At 50.6% G+C, this 16209-nt stretch overlaps 1 protein-coding gene across 3 annotated transcripts in view; it reads left to right on the top strand.

The window, feature by feature from the left end:
- Positions 1–3879, top strand: part of Xpo6 (exportin 6) — a 97017-nt gene extending 93138 nt beyond the window's left edge. Inside the window, exons 23-25 of one of the 3 annotated variants that reach the window (XM_029547714.1) lie at positions 360–458; positions 623–853; positions 3193–3879. In XM_029547714.1, coding sequence (XP_029403574.1) covers positions 360–458; positions 623–853; positions 3193–3294 — 432 coding nt within the window. In that variant the 3' untranslated portion in view covers positions 3295–3879. The remainder of the gene's footprint in view (positions 1–359; positions 459–622; positions 854–3192) is intronic. The other 2 variants (XM_021205397.2, XM_021205405.2) reach the window with 2 other exon arrangements.
- The last annotated feature ends 12330 nt before the right edge of the window (positions 3880–16209 follow it).

The raw sequence follows: 16209 nt of genomic DNA, 5'->3' as shown, positions 1-16209 counted from the left end.
AAATTATTTTTGTTGCTTCTTCATAACTATAATTTTGCTACTGTTATGAATCATAATGTAAATATCTGATATGAGACCCCCGTGGAGATTGCAACCTACAGGTTGAGAACTACTATTGTAAAGTTTCCTTTAAAAAGGTATACATGAGACTGAAATGGGTCCATGGGAAGACATGGGTGCTGAGACACAAGAGATGCAATGCAAAGGTCTGCCCTGACAGACAGAATTGAGACAGGTGACTTGCCCTAGCCTTCCAGTGAGCTGCATAGGGTTGATTCTGGCATAAGGTAGAGGCCCTGGAGGGATTGTGTCTGTGGAAGCTTAAATGCTGCTTATTAAATAGTAGTTTCATTCCTCAGGCTTTTGGACAGTCCTTTCTTCAGCCTGACATCCACCTGTTCAAACAAAATCTCTTCTACTTGGAGACTCTGAACACGAAGCAGAAACTGTACCACAAAGTAAGTCCCTCCTTTCCTGGAAGGATCCCTCCTTGAGGAGGAGTTGTGAGCCAAGTCTGAGTCCCTTGAGTCTGCGGGGAGCACTTTGGGGACCACATTAAGCCTGGGTGGCCCCAGGGACCTGAGTGAGCTGCTGCCCCATGCGCCTACTCCTCTGCTTGCAGAAGATCTTCCGGACCACCATGCTGTTCCAGTTCGTGAATGTGCTGCTCCAGGTTCTGGTTCATAAGTCTCATGACCTTCTGCAGGAGGAGATCGGCATTGCCATTTACAACATGGCTTCTGTCGACTTTGATGGCTTCTTTGCAGCCTTTCTTCCAGAGTTCCTGACTAGCTGTGATGGTGTGGATGCCAATCAGAAAAATGTTCTGGGGCGGAATTTCAAGATGGATCGGGTGAGGAGAAAAAGCCAGACTATGGGGAACACGTGTGAGCTCTTGAGCTTGCTGCCGTTTAGTGAGAGGCCCATGTTGGTCTGGGCATGGTTATCCCTAATAGTAGGTTGTCATCAGTACCTCTGTAACTTGCTGCTGGGGTTGGGTGTGGAAGGTATACTCTTTCTTTCTCAGGGACTTGGCTTCTGTAGCTCACATGTTCTCTGTCTTACTGAGGCCCCAGGTCCTGGCCTCAGCAGGCCACACACTGTCAAGACTTTTGTTCATATCTCACCCTCTCAACATGCATCTCTTAATGGTCTAGAAGATACCAAGCTTCCCTTCTGTGCTTTCAGGCTAAAAGATTGGTCCAACTTTGGGTTCCCGAGGTGGCCCTGTAGCTTGGCTGCCCTGGACTTTCTGTAGCTCTTCACAGCCCAGCACTGGCACAGCTCAACTTGGTTAAAAGAGTCTCATAACATCGACCCTCTGTGCATGAACACTGATCCCCCCAGGGTGAAGTCACTTGGGCTGCACTTGGGAGTCATCGATGCCCCATGCTTCAGACTGTGTATCTGCTCTCTTTTTGTGTTATGTGGCCATAGCTCTTCCTGCTCTGTGTGTATTGGGCCTTCTTTTGAACAAGTTCTTTGAAAAGCTTTTTTTTTTTTTTTTTTTGGACAAGCACTGCTCCCTTTGTCCCTTTCCGTGGGAGCAGAGAATGTGCTTACTCCTGGATCTCCTGGTGTTCTTTACTTCTATGCTGGAGCACTGTTCTAAGCACAGGTTTCTGGCCTCCCTCCACCCTCATTTGGCATGTGTTCTTTGTGCCTTAGAATTGTCTTTTCTTTGGGAGTCTGTCTTGATCTCTCTTTTCAGCCACTTGCGTTATTTTTTTTCTTGGTTTCCTTGAGACCAGCTCCTAATATCTCATGGTTGTTTTGCAGTGCCGTCAGTATTGGTCAACGTCTTGGTTAATACATTGGGTTCTAAATCTGGTCACTCCTAGGATGCATATTGAAAATGGAGAGGCGTGCTTGGCTCCACCGAGGGAGTTCTGGTTTGGTGTTTGGGAGCTGCTGACTGAAAACATGCTGCTTGGTCAGTTTTTGGCTTGGTTTGGTTTGATTATTCTGAGATGAGGTCACTTTGTAGCCTTTGCTGAACTTGGTTTGTGATCTTTCTTCCTCTGCCTCTTATATGCAAGTGCTACCCACCCTTTTTCTGCCCCCTCCTCCTCTCTACATAGACCAGGTTGGCCTCAAGTTTGTAGAGATTCTTCTGCCTCTGCCTCCCAAGTGCTAGGATTAAAGGTGACCAACCAGACCCTGTGCTATTCTTCAGGATGGACAGGATCACTTCCCCTGAGGTTGGGCATTGATTCACCTGCTTCCATGCATGCTTTGTGGAGACAGGCTGTGGGGTGCATTTTTGGGTCACACTGTTCCTGGTACTTCCTGCTCTTGCAACCACTTTCTAAAGAGCAACTCTTCTCTCCATTTTGTAGATGGCTCAGGCTTAGAAGGGCTCCAGGTAGTGGGACAGGATCCCAGCTGAGTATTCTGGCCAGAGAGCATGCGCCGTGATCCATCTGAGGGCACTTTGAAAGTTCAGCACAGGTGCTGACCAGGCCAGCTAAGGCGAGGCAGGCAGTGTCTGGCGATGGAGACAGGTTTGAGCTGAGTTCCAGAAGAAGAAGGTGGGAGATGCAGAAGTAGTGTCAGCTGTTTGATGTGGCTGAGTATTGCACAGGGATCACCTTGGTAGCCAAGGCAGATGTCAGTTATGTCTGTGACAGTGTATGCATAATGTCGACACTCTTCACATCTGGACCTGCACAGCAGGTGCTCCAATGTTTCACACTAAGCAGTGTGGGAAACAGTGGAGCAATTTCAACATCTGGGTGCTTTCCCAGTTGCTGCTGCTCCCAGCAGGGCAGCTCTGTAGCTAGGCAGTGTGTTCTTCAGCTCAGATGCCATGTGACTTGTAGGGATTTGTGGAACTCAGGAGGAAGGTCTCAGATGTGAGCCATCAAAGGCTGACCTCTGGGAAGGGGAAAAGCAGCCAGGCTAGTGATGGAGCTCTTCCCTTCCTTCCTGTCTAACCTGTAAGATCCTGAGTTACAGGCTGTGTGATAGTTCTGAATTGGCTTTCATCAGGGCCTGGCCCATGGAGCCCTGAAAAGAACTTTTACATGTGCCCCTGACCCAAGCATTGCCTTGCTTGGGCTTGGAATCGTATTAAATGTTTGCATAGAGCCAAGAGCATAGGTGTGGGGCAGCTCACGAGTTTGGCAGATGGGTAGCCTAGGGTCTGGTGGACCTTCAAGAGCCAGGCTTCAGCTCTCCCCTGCCTTTCAGGACCTACCCTCGTTCACCCAGAACGTGCACAGGCTGGTAAACGATCTCCGTTACTACCGACTCTGCAATGACAGCCTGCCCCCTGGCACCGTGAAGCTCTAGGAGTGCCTGCTTGCCTTCCTGACTGCTCACTGCCCCAGGGATGTGCCTGCTGCCGCCACCACCTACACCACCTGCACCTGTGCCACGGAAGTCTGTGACAAGCCTTGACCACTCTCTGGATTGGCGTGCCCCGAGCAAGTGGCCTGCTTCTGCCCTCTCCTGCTGCCTCCAGCACAGCAGGTTTTGGAGTCCATTTGACACTGATAAGAGTTTCCACACATTTGGAGCAGGCAGAGGGTCCTGTGGCCAGATGCCAGGGAGGTACTCAGAGACCCCACAGCGTGGTTCATGCAGATCATGTGTATCAGTCTTGAGTCAAAATGGCCAAGGACCGCTGACAACAGTGCCACCTTCTCACCATTCCACCTCCCCCAACTCCTGGCCCAGCCAGCCCAGGAGAAATTCGACATTGGAACTGTTTCTGTCGAGCCTCCTGTCCCTCCAATGGCCTTGAAGTCTCTGCTCTTTGTCAGAGATTCACGAAGACTTTTTTTTGTTCTTGTTTTCTCATCATTCCATTGTGATACTAAGGAGCTTAATGACTAAATAAAATGCTTAAGTTGTTGTTATATAAACACTAGTTATGGGGCATCTTTGTACCTGAGCCTCCTTAAGACTGGTCACCACAGAGCCAGCAGGGCAACTCTGTGTGATGCCCGTGTTGTCTTGGGAGAGTAGTGAGAGGAGGCCCAAATGCTGTGGACATGCCACATTTCCCTCACACTACCTAAAGAATCATATTCAAGGCTCGGGGAGCTGCTCTCTTTGACAGTGGCCCCGAGCTGAGATGTGTGGGACTCTGGGACATGGGTCACCAGTGACTAGCCTTAGGGAAGGAGTGGACACGGGCACCCAGGCAGTAGGTGGGTATCAAGGACCAGGGCCAGACTCATCTAAGTGGAGCAGACCTCAGAGGGTTGGACAGGCAGGGGGTGACAGAGCCTCAAGGCTGAAAGCACTGTGAAGCTGAGCGGAGATAATGTCAGTGGCCAGGTAGCTTTGGTGGGGTCATAAGTGAGTCTTGTCACTCCCAACCCCTTAGTAAGTAGACATTCTCTAGGACAGCATTCTGTGTTGGGGCCTGTTACCTTTGCCACATGAGACAACCCCTAGCTGGTTCCCTGTCATCTAGAATGGGTAGTGAGTCCTACCAGCATCCTTTCCCTCTGGAGCAGTGTGGGTGGGGCTAGGTAGGTTGTGACAGGCAGGGTAGTGTGCTGTGCATTGAGCATGTTTGGGAGTGTGCTTTAGCTACTGAGTCTGGTCTGACAGTCTCAAGTTGCTCTGCTCTGTTCTCCTCTCTCATCTGTCCCCTGTGTCAGTGGGGCTGGGGTATTCACATAAACAGCAGAAGTTGAAGATGAGAGCAAGTGTGGAGCAAGGGCCGCAAACTGTTGTGTGGGTGAAGATTTCTCAGACTTTTCCACATGGTGCGTTCCCCACAGGAAGCGGCTGCGGAGCCTCCTGACTAACCCTCAGTATAATGAAGTATCCTTGGTGCGGTGGCCTCACCTTTCTGAGCTCCTCAGGGAGGGTGCTCAAGTGCCTCTCTTCCCTGACTGAAGCAGCGCCTGCTCAAGGGCTCTTCCTTTCTTCCTGTCTCTCTCTCAGCACTTGGAACTACCTTTAAAAGGCCTTGTTAATTAATTGACTGAGGCCTTTGGAATTGGGGAGTTATTGATGGATCTAGGAAAGCTAGCTCCAGAATCCACTGCGGGCGCCCATGGGATGGGGGTTTAGGAAGAGTGGGAACTCTAAAGTCAGTGATTTAAATGACTCACTCAGGAGTGCAGGTCATCCCTGGAGTGGAGTGTAGGTCCTCCCTGGGCAGGCATTTTGGAAATTGGTAAGTTTTGTTTTAAAAAAAATAAGCCTCATCCAGGCGGTGGTGGCGCATGCCTTTAATCCCAGCACTTGGGAGGCAGAGGCAGGCGGATTTCTGAGTTTGAGGACAGCCAGGGCTACACAGAGAAACCCTGTCTCGTAAAAAACAAAAATCCAAAACAAAAAAATAGGCCTCATTTTTATTTTTTTATTTATTTATTTCTCCTGTCTTCGGTATGAAAATAATATGTTTGTAGATGAAGGAGAATGGAAATGAGCTTCAAGTCTTTAGCTTTGACCTTTGGTCCTCCTGCCTCAGCCTCCAAGTGCTGGGGTTACAGGTGTGGACCACCATTCCTGCTCTCCAGTGGCCCTTGACACAGTGCACCACCAAGCATTCTCTTCTGGTCCCAGAGGAGAAGGAAAGAAATTAAAACTTTAACTTAACAACCCTTCCCTCAGGTACCCTTCAGCTGGAGGATCTGGTCTCCAACCCACTGGCTGGCTGCCACTCTCTAGCTGTCCTCCGGTAGAGGCCAGAGCTGGATACTGTTGTTATCCTTGGAACTTGGGGTGGCAGAGTTCCCGTGTTGCAAGGCTATAGCCCGCCCACACCGCTTCCCCTGCTTCAGTCCTTGTGCACTGTGATGGGGTTGAGGCCTGATCGCTGGGTGACCTTGCTTCCATCCTCTGAAGGACGAGTGACTCAACCCGTGAAGCAAGCTATGCTCATCTCAGCATCAGTCTCCCCACAGGTTCCAAACCCCTTACCCGGGATACCAGGCCCAGGGGTCTGCCTCTTGTAGATGCTAACTTCTGAGGAGTCCCTGCCTGTGGATCTGAGAGCTTACAGAAGAGGAAACAGAAGCTTGGGAAGGGGAGTGATGTGCCCACGGCCACACAGACAGTCACTAGCTAAGCTTGAGTCATTCTGGACCCTCAGCCTTGCTGTGACAGCACTGGTTCGTTTCCTCAGGGAACCAGGGAAGCCAGGACCCTTCTCGGACCCGGGGCCTGAGATGTTCATTCGCTGTCTCCAGTCATTTACAGATGTCATCCTTGGTGATTGAGAAGGCTGGGGTGTGCTGAGAGGTGATGACTACTCTGTCCTTTCCTGTCTTAGCTGGAGTACCACTGGCTAATGACTATACAGGGTTACCCTGGCAACACTGCAGGGATTCTAGGGCTAGTCCTGGCTGAAGTAAGCACAGGAAGCAGAGGCCCTTTGGGTTCCAGTTTGGCCACACTTGGTTTCATCCTGATCTTACTGGGCCACATCCTCTCCAGTCATGGAGCTGGTGTGCACATGCTGATGCTGCTTCCTGCTTCCCACTTCCCGCTGCTTGGCAGCTACTCCTGCTGAAGAATGGTTTGCAGGTGGCCCAGGCAGACTGTCGTTAGGAGAGGACTTGGCACAGTGTAGGGCCCCTGGGCCTCTTCTGCAGTTGAGCTGGGTTTCCCTTTTGAAATCAGCTGTGGGCATCTGACCTTGCATTTCCTGAGACTCTGACCAGTATTAGATCAAGAATGAGGTAGTCATGGGCAGAGGTAAGACGAAGCCCCTTGCCTCAGGAGGGAATGATCACAGGAAGTACCCTACCATTGAGCCACATCCCCAACACAGACTTAATAAGATACAGTAGGCAGCCACACTGTGACGTGCTCACTAATGGCCGCATGAAGATGTCTAGGTCCCCGGGGTTCCTCAGCTGGAGCTCTGCACAAGCAAGGTGGGTCCCAGCATGGGGAGCAGGCACAGCTTCTTGGGACCATGATCTCTCTCTCTCTCCCAGTTCCAGGTCCCTGCCTCTGGGGATGCTGAGGCACGTGGAAACTTAAGAGACACACACAGGAGGCCTGATCACAAGTCAGCCTCCAGCAGATATGGGTTCAAGTGTAGACCCGGTAGTTTCCCAGGCCCTCAGCTCTGGGGACCATGGCACCAGTGTTCCACTCCATCCAGAGTCATTCCAAGCACAAGTGGTAACTACCCAGCTGTGCCACTGTTGTAAGCACAACCGCAGCCTTCAGGCAAGTCACATAGGCCCAGTTCTCAGACGTACAGTGGAACCAGGACAGCACCTCTGAATGAGGTGGCAGGTATGTTTGCTGGCTGCCACCGTTGCTCATTCCTGTAAACTGTAGCTGGCTTTGCTACAAGCTCAGGGGTATATAACCCACAGCCAGTGATCCTGCATCAGTCAAGGTGACCACAAGATTCAGGAGACACTTGATCTTTTTATTGTTGTCTTAATGTGGTGGTAGTGTTTTGCTTTTTTGAGTTGGGGTTTGAGATATCCTAAACTGTCTTCAAACTGTGTAGTCAAGGATGACTTTGAACTTCTGCTTCTCCAGCCTATACCTTCCGATTGCTGGGATTGTGAGTGTGCACCAACACACCTCACACCTGGTTTATTCACTGCTAGGAATTGAACCCAGTGCTGTATGCATGCGAGGCAAGCACTTTACCAACTGAGCCGTACTCTCAGCGGATTCTTGGCCTAGAAAAGGCTGGAGTTGGCTTGAGTGAGGTGTTTGACCTTGAGACAGGTCACAGGAGAGAGGCCTGCCTCAGGCTTGACTCCGGGACTTATCTCTTGCCTTCCCCTAAGTCCCTCATACATCCACCAACTTAACACTTTGGAGAAGATAGTTTCCGTTCAGAGGAAGTGACTCAGAGACCACTGGCTAGAGGCTTACACAGCCCCACAGCTGAATGCAGCTGACCTGACAGCTAGGCTTCAAAGGAGAACTGGTCAACTGAGGCTGTGGGATGAGTGGATATGGAAACTGATGGCCTTAGTGGCCCAGGTCCAGGAGGCCTGGCAAGGGAGCACCATTGAGCACTACTGAGTGACTGCACCAAGGTGTGAACACGAATCACCCTCACTTCTTAAACATTCAGAGACAAGGAGTTGCGGGTGTAGATCAGTGATGGAGGATGTGCGCTTGACCTCCAGCATCCCAGAGAAAGCAAAGCAAAGCTACAGATTTGCGGTTCCCATGTGGGGAGGTCAGCAGCAGTGCCACCCATCTGCCCATCATGCCATTCTCCACAGGAAACAAGAGCACGTGGCTGTTGCTAGTGCTGCATGTTGGTGCCCACAACTGGCACACACACATGCGCACACACACACACACACACACACACACACACACACACACACACACACACAGTCTTCTCTGTGCCATGAGAGAGGGCTTGAAGTAGAGATGCAGTGTGCATGTCACCAGCCTCTGAGGACACTGCCTGGACTTCTCTCAGGACGAGACATCAGAAGGTCATCCACGCTTGTGAACAGGATGTTAGGTTCCCTTGCTGTGGCAGCTGCCTTACCCTCATCTGATGTGAACAATTCAAGGCTGTTTCAGAGGGCCAGTCCCTTGTCACTTGGCTCTGTGTGACTTGAGGATGTGATGACAATAGGATCACAGCATTCACCTCATTACCAACAGGAAGCAGAGCACAGGATAGGAAATGGCCAGGGACACTGTACTCCCAAAGACCTCCCCGGTGATATGCTGCCTCCAGCTCTGCTCTACCGGCTCCACTTTCAGAAATACCCAGGATTGTGCCTGATGCTGTGTAAGGACCAAGCACATTTGTAACAGGTCCCCGTGAACTGGTCCTCGTTGCATAATGTACTTCAGAAGGTACTTGTTTTATAATACTCCAGGAAAGGGTCTGGAGTGATGGTTTAACCATTGAAAGCACTGACTGCCCTTCCAGAGGAGTCAGGTTTGATTCTCAGCATTCATAGGGTGGCTCACAACTGTCTGTAACTCCAGCTTAGGGGATTTGCTGAAGTACTACGATGTAGCAGCTCCCTAGCCAATGAGAGCTAGACAGTGGCCACTCCATTTCTCTCCTTGCCCACCCACAGCCCTCATACCCATGTTTTCACTTGGGCTTTGACATTTGCTGTCCCCTCCTTTCCAGGCCACCGGCGGCTCACCTCCATGCTGTCCCTCTTCCTTAAGATCTGAGTGCAGGATGACACAGACAGCCCCTGTGCCTCAACATGCACAGCTTTGGGCTTAATCTGACCAGGGCAATGGAGAGTCAAGAGGTAACAGATGATACACACAAAAGCTGGGATCAGATGAAGCCGCACTAGCAGCTGCCTGGAAACTCAGTGGGGTTAACTACTCTCGGTTGGGAGTCTCTGTAGTGGGACGGTCACCCTGGAGGAGGAAACTGCCTTCAGAGAAGCTGTGGTGGGCATCTTCCCTTCTGCACACCGCCAGCATCCCATATTTGGATCAAGAGAAGGCCTACCATTCTCAGAGGTTTGAGGGATCCTCAGCGTGGCTATGTTCATGTATCATTACACACAAAGGAGAGGCCCATTTGGCTCATGGTTCAATTTCAGTCCCTGCTTACTTGCCTTGGTCTGGGGCAGCACAGACTCTTGTGGCAGAAGCATGTGGCAGTGGCGGCTGGTTTACCTCCTGTTGGCTGGGAAGTGCAAAGATAAGCAGGAAGAGATTGAGGTTCCCAACGTCCCCTCCAGGACATGCATATCCTGACATGATTTCCTCTGGTAGGTATCATTCCCTGGTGGCACCACAGGCTAGGGGCCAACTCTTAATACTTCTGGAAAACATTTAAGAGCCAAAGGGAACCAACTCTTCAACACAGGAAGCTCTTGCAGGGTTACATTGAAGGCTAGCTCCCTCCTGCAAATAGGTCTCTCTCCCAGAATCCATATTTGATCTTGTTTAAAAGGAGTCTGGAAATGCAGGCATCCTGGATCATGCAGTTTGCTTCCAGTCTAATGACAGGTGTCTCCCCAGAGTCACATGGGGCTGGGGATGAAACTCAGTTGGTAGAGCATCTGCATGGTTAGGACCAAGACCTGGGTTAAAAAGACTCTCTAGCTGAGGCCTTATGGGACAGATGCTTCTGTCACCTGAGGTCAGAGCCCAGGTTGGAGGCTGAGGGGTCACCAGAGAGGCCAATTGTAGGTCTCTAGTGCTGGTGAGTGTGGGCCAGAGCTATAGAGAAGGTGTTAGCATGATAGGTAATAGTGGCTGTGGCCACTTCCTGCAGAGAACTGCATGTGTGACGTTATAGGCTCAGTGAGGGTACATCCTGGGGTAAGGAGTTGCAGTGTGAGGGGACTCCAGAGCACACTGGGGTGAATTTAACATGGGGATGGGGGTGGTAGTGGTGGTAAGGGTCCAAGGATATGCGACATGGCCAGGAATAGAAATGAGCAGAATATATCTGGGGTGAGACAGTAGGATGTGGTGGGGACTGTGGTGCCAAGAAACAAACAAATCCACAGCATTCATTCATCAGCTGTTACATGTGGCCCCATCAGCCCGTGTGGTAGATATGGCTGAGCTGTCAGCAAGAAGGACTGGCTAGCTGGGTAGTGGTGGCACATGCCTTTAATCCCAGCACTTGGGAGGCAGAGGCAGGTGGATTTGTGAGTTTGAGGTCAGCCTGGTCTACAGAGTGAGTTCCAGGACAGCCAGGGCTACACAGAGAAACCCTGTCTTGAAAAACAAAAACAAAAAAAGAAGGACTGTCTGTGGTGGGCTCAAGTTACAGGGACAGGAAGGTGGCATTCCTGGAGGGACATACAGCTATGTGGGCCCTTCTTCTTGGCCAATAATCAGCTGGCTGGGGACACTCCCGTATCTGACACAAACACTGTCACCCATGCTTGCCTTGGAGGCATCTTGTTGTGGAGAGACCTTGTATAAAAAGGTGTGGCTACCACCTGCCTGTGTCCTCAGCACTGGGAGGCCCAGGGACTGGGCCTGTCAGGTAAAGCAACCTTGCAGATCCTATCGTTTAGCCAGCCCGTGCTGAGGGATTCGCTCTTAATGAATCTGCCTTGTTCTTTCTGGTGCTGACAAACTCTCTTCATAAAACTTTCATGGCTCAATTTAGCACTGGGGAATGGACTCTCACTTCCCTGCTCCATGCCATGCGTGGTCTAGTCCCCAAAACTCACCCTGGCTCTTGGAGTGAGTGAGCCCCAGCACAGTGACTCCCCTACTGGCCGGCGGGGAGCTGGCTGAGACCTTTCTTGGTCTTCTCAGACACTGGTTCTTAGTAAAGGTGAGTGGGGGCTCACCTGGAGCATGGAGTCACAGCTGCCCAAGTACCACTGGCCCTGTAGACCGACTAAGCTGCCCAAGTACCACTGGCCCTGTAGACCCACTAAGCTGCCCAAGTACTGAAGGGAAATGAAATTTAAAGTGAAATTTAAGGCCTGGGATTCATGCAACTAATGTCCAGGGAAATAGTGGTTTGTAAGCTTGGAAGCCTGAGACGGAGAGCACAGTGAGACAAGTCTGGGCATGCCCAGGCAGGCCATTGTTGGAACATTCCTGGGACTGAACCAAATGTTCCGCTGACCCGCCCCTCAGGTCTCCTAGCATTCCTGCCTTTGCACGTACCATCCTGCAAATGTGTACGTTTAAATGAGCCAATCACGGGTAACCGCACCAATTCTTGCTAGCCCCTCCCTCTCCCCCTATAAAACCACCTAGCTTTCAGGCGTGAGGTACGTGCTGGCCCGGAGCTCCGCCATTAAACTACCTCATGCTTTTACAATAAGAAGGCCTCTCGTGTTTTCTGGGAAATCCTGACTCCCGTGACTTCGGGGGTCCCCGAAAATGGGGGTCCTACAGTACCACTGGCCCTGTAGACCCACTAAGCCACCAGAGGGCTGCGGCCCGTGACTGAACCATGTGAGAGAAGGGGTATCCAGCCTGCCCGAAGACTCATGGGAAATTCTTTTTGAAGTTTGTCATGCAGCTCCTGTCATAGCCCTCCCTCTCTCCGTCTTGGCCATGACATTTAGGGGCAACTGGTCCCATACACTGTTCAGGGGTGGTGTCCTCCTCACTGCTCTATTGCTGTGAGGAGACACAGGTACCAGGTAACTTATAAAAGAAAACAGTTAATTGGGGGTTTGACTACACTTTTAAAGGGTTAATCTGGGACTGTCATGGTGGGGAGCTTGGCAGCTGGGAGGCAGACGTGTTGCTGAGCCCTTGCCTCAGCCTGTTCCTTGATATGATTGTCCTGTTGTGCATCAAGCAGCTGTTGTGGGTGCCCTTACACTGTCCCCGTGTTTCAGGACTTCTCTCGGTTTATTGAAACCCTCCTCGAATGAAGTTCTTCCCTTTTCTGTTCAAAAAAATCCAACAGAGGCAGGATGAGGCTGACTGCTCATACAGCTCCTGGGGGGGGGGTATTCCAGAAGGATATGTGGTGGTTCTTATTGTTTGTCCGTGTGACAGGCCTGTGGGGGAGTTTCTAGACTGGGTTAACAAGTGGGAAGACCCATCAAGCAGTAGATAGCGCTGTTCTATGGGCTGGAATCCCAGACTGAAGAAAAAGGATCGAGCTAGCAGAAGAAGCTGCCTGTGTCTCTCACCCATCACCACCGTGGGTGCAAGGTGACCATCTGCCACCCTCCTGCCACCATGACTTCAGGGATGAGTGCAAAACCCTTAGTCGCTTTTGTCACAACAACCAGAAAAGTAGTTAATACAAATGGCCACCATGTTAAGACAGATGGTCACCATGTCAAGGCCACCGTGTCAAGGCCACCATGTCAAGGTTTGCTAGGCCACTGAGATAAGAGCCCAGGGCTGAAGCCTGGTTCTGCTTTTGCCCTTGAGTGTGAATCTCAGCCTCAGTTTCCCCTACAATAGGGAAATACAGAAGCCGCTGCCCTACAGAGCTGTTGGGACTCACATAGTTGAGGAGAACAGACACTCAAAAGCTGTCCTCTAGGGGCTGGAGGGATGGCTCAGTGGTTAAGAGCACTGACTGCTCTTCCAGAGGTCCTGAGTTCAATTCCCAGCAACCACATGGTGGCTCACAACCATCTGTAATGGGTCTGATGCCCTCTTCTGGTGTGTCTGAAACAGCTACAGTGTTTTCATATACATAAAATAGGTAAACAATTCTTAAAATAAAAGCTGTTCTCAGACTCTGTAGGCCCACTGTGGCACATGCATGCCCCCACACATATGATAAACAAATATAATATTAACAGAGCATGTGCAATTGAAGTGCTATTAGTATAAAGGTCACTGGGGGAAAATGAACTTTTTTTTTTTAAAGAATTATTTATTTATTTTATGTATATAAGTACATTGTAGCTGTATTCAGACACACCAGAAGAGGGCATCTGATCACTTTACAGATGGTTGAGAGCCACCATGTGGTTGCTGGGAATTGAACTCAGGCCCTCTGGAAGAACAGTCAGTATTCCTAACCACTGAGCCATCTCGCCAGCCCGAAAATGAACCTTTTAAATGAATTGCTGTATAGTCTCTTCTTTGCACATTTTGGGCTTTTCCATATGCTTCCTGTGGTGTTCATGGCATGTAACATGGCATGTAACATGGAGATGCTGCCAAAACTGTAGCTCTCTGGAGGTGTTGGAGGCCTCTGGTCTTTCCCATTTGAATGGCTCCAGATCCCAATCCCTGGCAATTTTTAGTTTTTTTTGGAAGTGGATGAGCAAGGCTGGAAGTTCTGCTCTGGACCTCTAGGAGGCAGCAGAGGGAAGCAAACTAGAGCCTTGGGGAGGGTGCGGTGTGGAGGGGGTGGGGTGGGGTAGTGCGTGGAAACCAGCCCAGAAAGAAAGGGCTGTTCTGGAAGCACTGCAAACTGTCTTTCTCGCCAGTGATCCCAAGTTTCCCTCCTAATGACTAAGGTAAAACAAACCACTACAAAGACTGAGAAAATGTGGAGCCGAGCCAGCCATCCCCAGGCTTATTTTGAGTGGTGATATGTTTTAAGCTGAACCTCCTCGGAAGGCATCGCAGATGTCGGCTATGAAGGTCAGAGGAACCCAGGGTGGTCCTGGACTCTGACCCTTTCTTTACTCCTCCCCGAACCTCTTCTTCCCAGTTGATGTTCGGGTATGCAAGGAACTTGAGGAGAACCCCATAAAGCTTCATTTATAATCCTTTGGATGATGTGCCTAACGTATACAGTTGGTGCTAATCAGCACCCCTCTCTTCCCTGATGTCTGAGCCAATGCCAGCTTCCCGAGCACCCTTGCTGCTGCTGTTTAGAGTGTGTATATGGTGGGCTCCGGGCTCTTCTCTGAGTGTGGCTGAGTTCTGAGTTCAAGGTTCCCTCTCATCACAGAGCTGGCTTCTGTACTTGGCATGAGCAGGATGTGAGCCTCCTGTCACATCTGACACCTACATGCACTCATCCTGCCTGCTCTCAGAGCAGGAAACAGCCGCAGGCATGATGTCATTCTTCTTCTGCCCCCGAGCCATCGCTGGGTCAAAGCTCCAACCTGTGCAGGCCGTGAGATAGCAGCTCTCCCAACTACAGCCACATCTTCATACATACGCCGTGCTTCCTTCTGCTGAAGGCTCGTGTAGATGGTGGATGAAGCCACTGAGCAGCCTCAGTTTTCCTCATTTGTAAGATAGACAAAACGAACCCATTGAGAGTTGAGACTGACAGGATGGGGACACCGTGACAAATAGTACACACCACTGCTGCCATCTTCCCCGTGCCTACTGCAGATGAGAAACTGAGGCAGGCAGGCAGGCAGGTAGGTAGGGGGTCTAAGAAATGGCCCAGGTGCACAGGCCAGATGTGCTGGAGGCAGGATTGTCATCCAGAGCTGTTTGCCTGCAGTGGGACCCTGGGTTGCCTTGTCCCAGGTTTACTGTCCTGTGTCAAGAGGCCCCACACCCCCTGATGTCTGTCCTCTCCTGTCCTGTCGCCGTCACTTCGGTAACTATGGGACTCTTAGCCATCACCTTATTCATGTCTTCCCTTGGAACTGAAGCTCCTTAAAGGTGCAGCCCTAGTATGTCTTTTTTATTGTCTTGCATTTTAAGACAATGTCTAATGATATAGCACAGAGTGATCTTGAATTAATGACTAACCTGCCTCCCAAGTACCAGGATGGCAGGCATATGCCACTCAGACTGGCTTCTATCTCGTCTTGTTCGTGGATACCCTAGTGTAGTGCAAGGACTGGGAGAAACTTCCTGAAGAACTCAAAGGGCCAGCTATGCTGGCATTGAAGAATAAGCTGAGAGGCTGGGGGCAGGGCAATTGCCTCACGTATATGGGCCTGGATTTTTACACTGGGCATCACAAACAACAGAGTGGAGGAGGAGTTCCAGCCCATCACTGTCTAATGAGGCCTGTTCCTTTCTCCCAGGAGACTCTGCCCTCTGGGAGGGAAGGCTTTAATTGTACAGAGCTCTGGGCCCCTCCCTCTTCTAAAAACCCTGCCCAAGTAGCATGGCCATACTGGCGTCTTGAGCAGGGGGATGGAATGGGCTTTTTGGCTTGGACACTGTGAGATTGTTTAAAAACCTCCTCAGTCATTGGCAACTGCCTAACCACTTGCTATAATTAGGAGCGCCTAGAGGCTCGGGGCTCTGTTCTGAAGGGTTAGGGATGAGGAAGCTTACAAGGAGGCGGCTTTGCAGCAGCTAACTCCAAGGAAGTGTGAAAAATCCAAGTCCCCCGGGATCGTGCCCCTTCAAAGCGTGTTTGTATTTCCTGAAAAGTACCACTTTCATTTTTAATAGCAACTATTTTTTTTCTGGTAAATTTTTTTATGTAAAACAAATGTACAATTCACAACTGTACAGCCAGTGAGTTTTCATGAGCTGAACACACCTAGTGACCAGTCCCAAAGCTTCCCTTGCAGCCTGTCCCAGCCACTGTTCCCTTCAGTTGTCCTGCAGTTGAACATGGGAGTCAGGGCTGGGACGACAGCTCAGATGGGAAAGCGTTTGCCACACAAGCATGAGGACCTAACATCAGCACCCACTTAAAAACCCAGCTGTGGCAGGGCAGACTTAGGATCCCAGGGCTCAGGAGGCAGAGATCAGAGGTGGCCAGACAGCCTAGCCTAAGCCAAAAGCCCAGGTCCTAGTGAGAGAGAGACCCTGTTTCAAAAGCCAAGGCGGACTCTTCGAAGGAATAACACTGGAGGTTGACCTTTGGACCTTGGTGCCCCCCTCACACACAAGCACACACACACACACACACACACACACACACACACACACACACACACACACACACAGAAAAGATGCAAAATCAATACTAGCTAGAAAAGA

This window comes from Mus pahari, chromosome 1, assembly GCF_900095145.1.
Source record: "Mus pahari chromosome 1, PAHARI_EIJ_v1.1, whole genome shotgun sequence".
Classification (NCBI taxonomy): Eukaryota; Metazoa; Chordata; class Mammalia; order Rodentia; family Muridae; genus Mus; species Mus pahari.
This window is presented reverse-complemented; position numbering and strand designations above follow the sequence as displayed.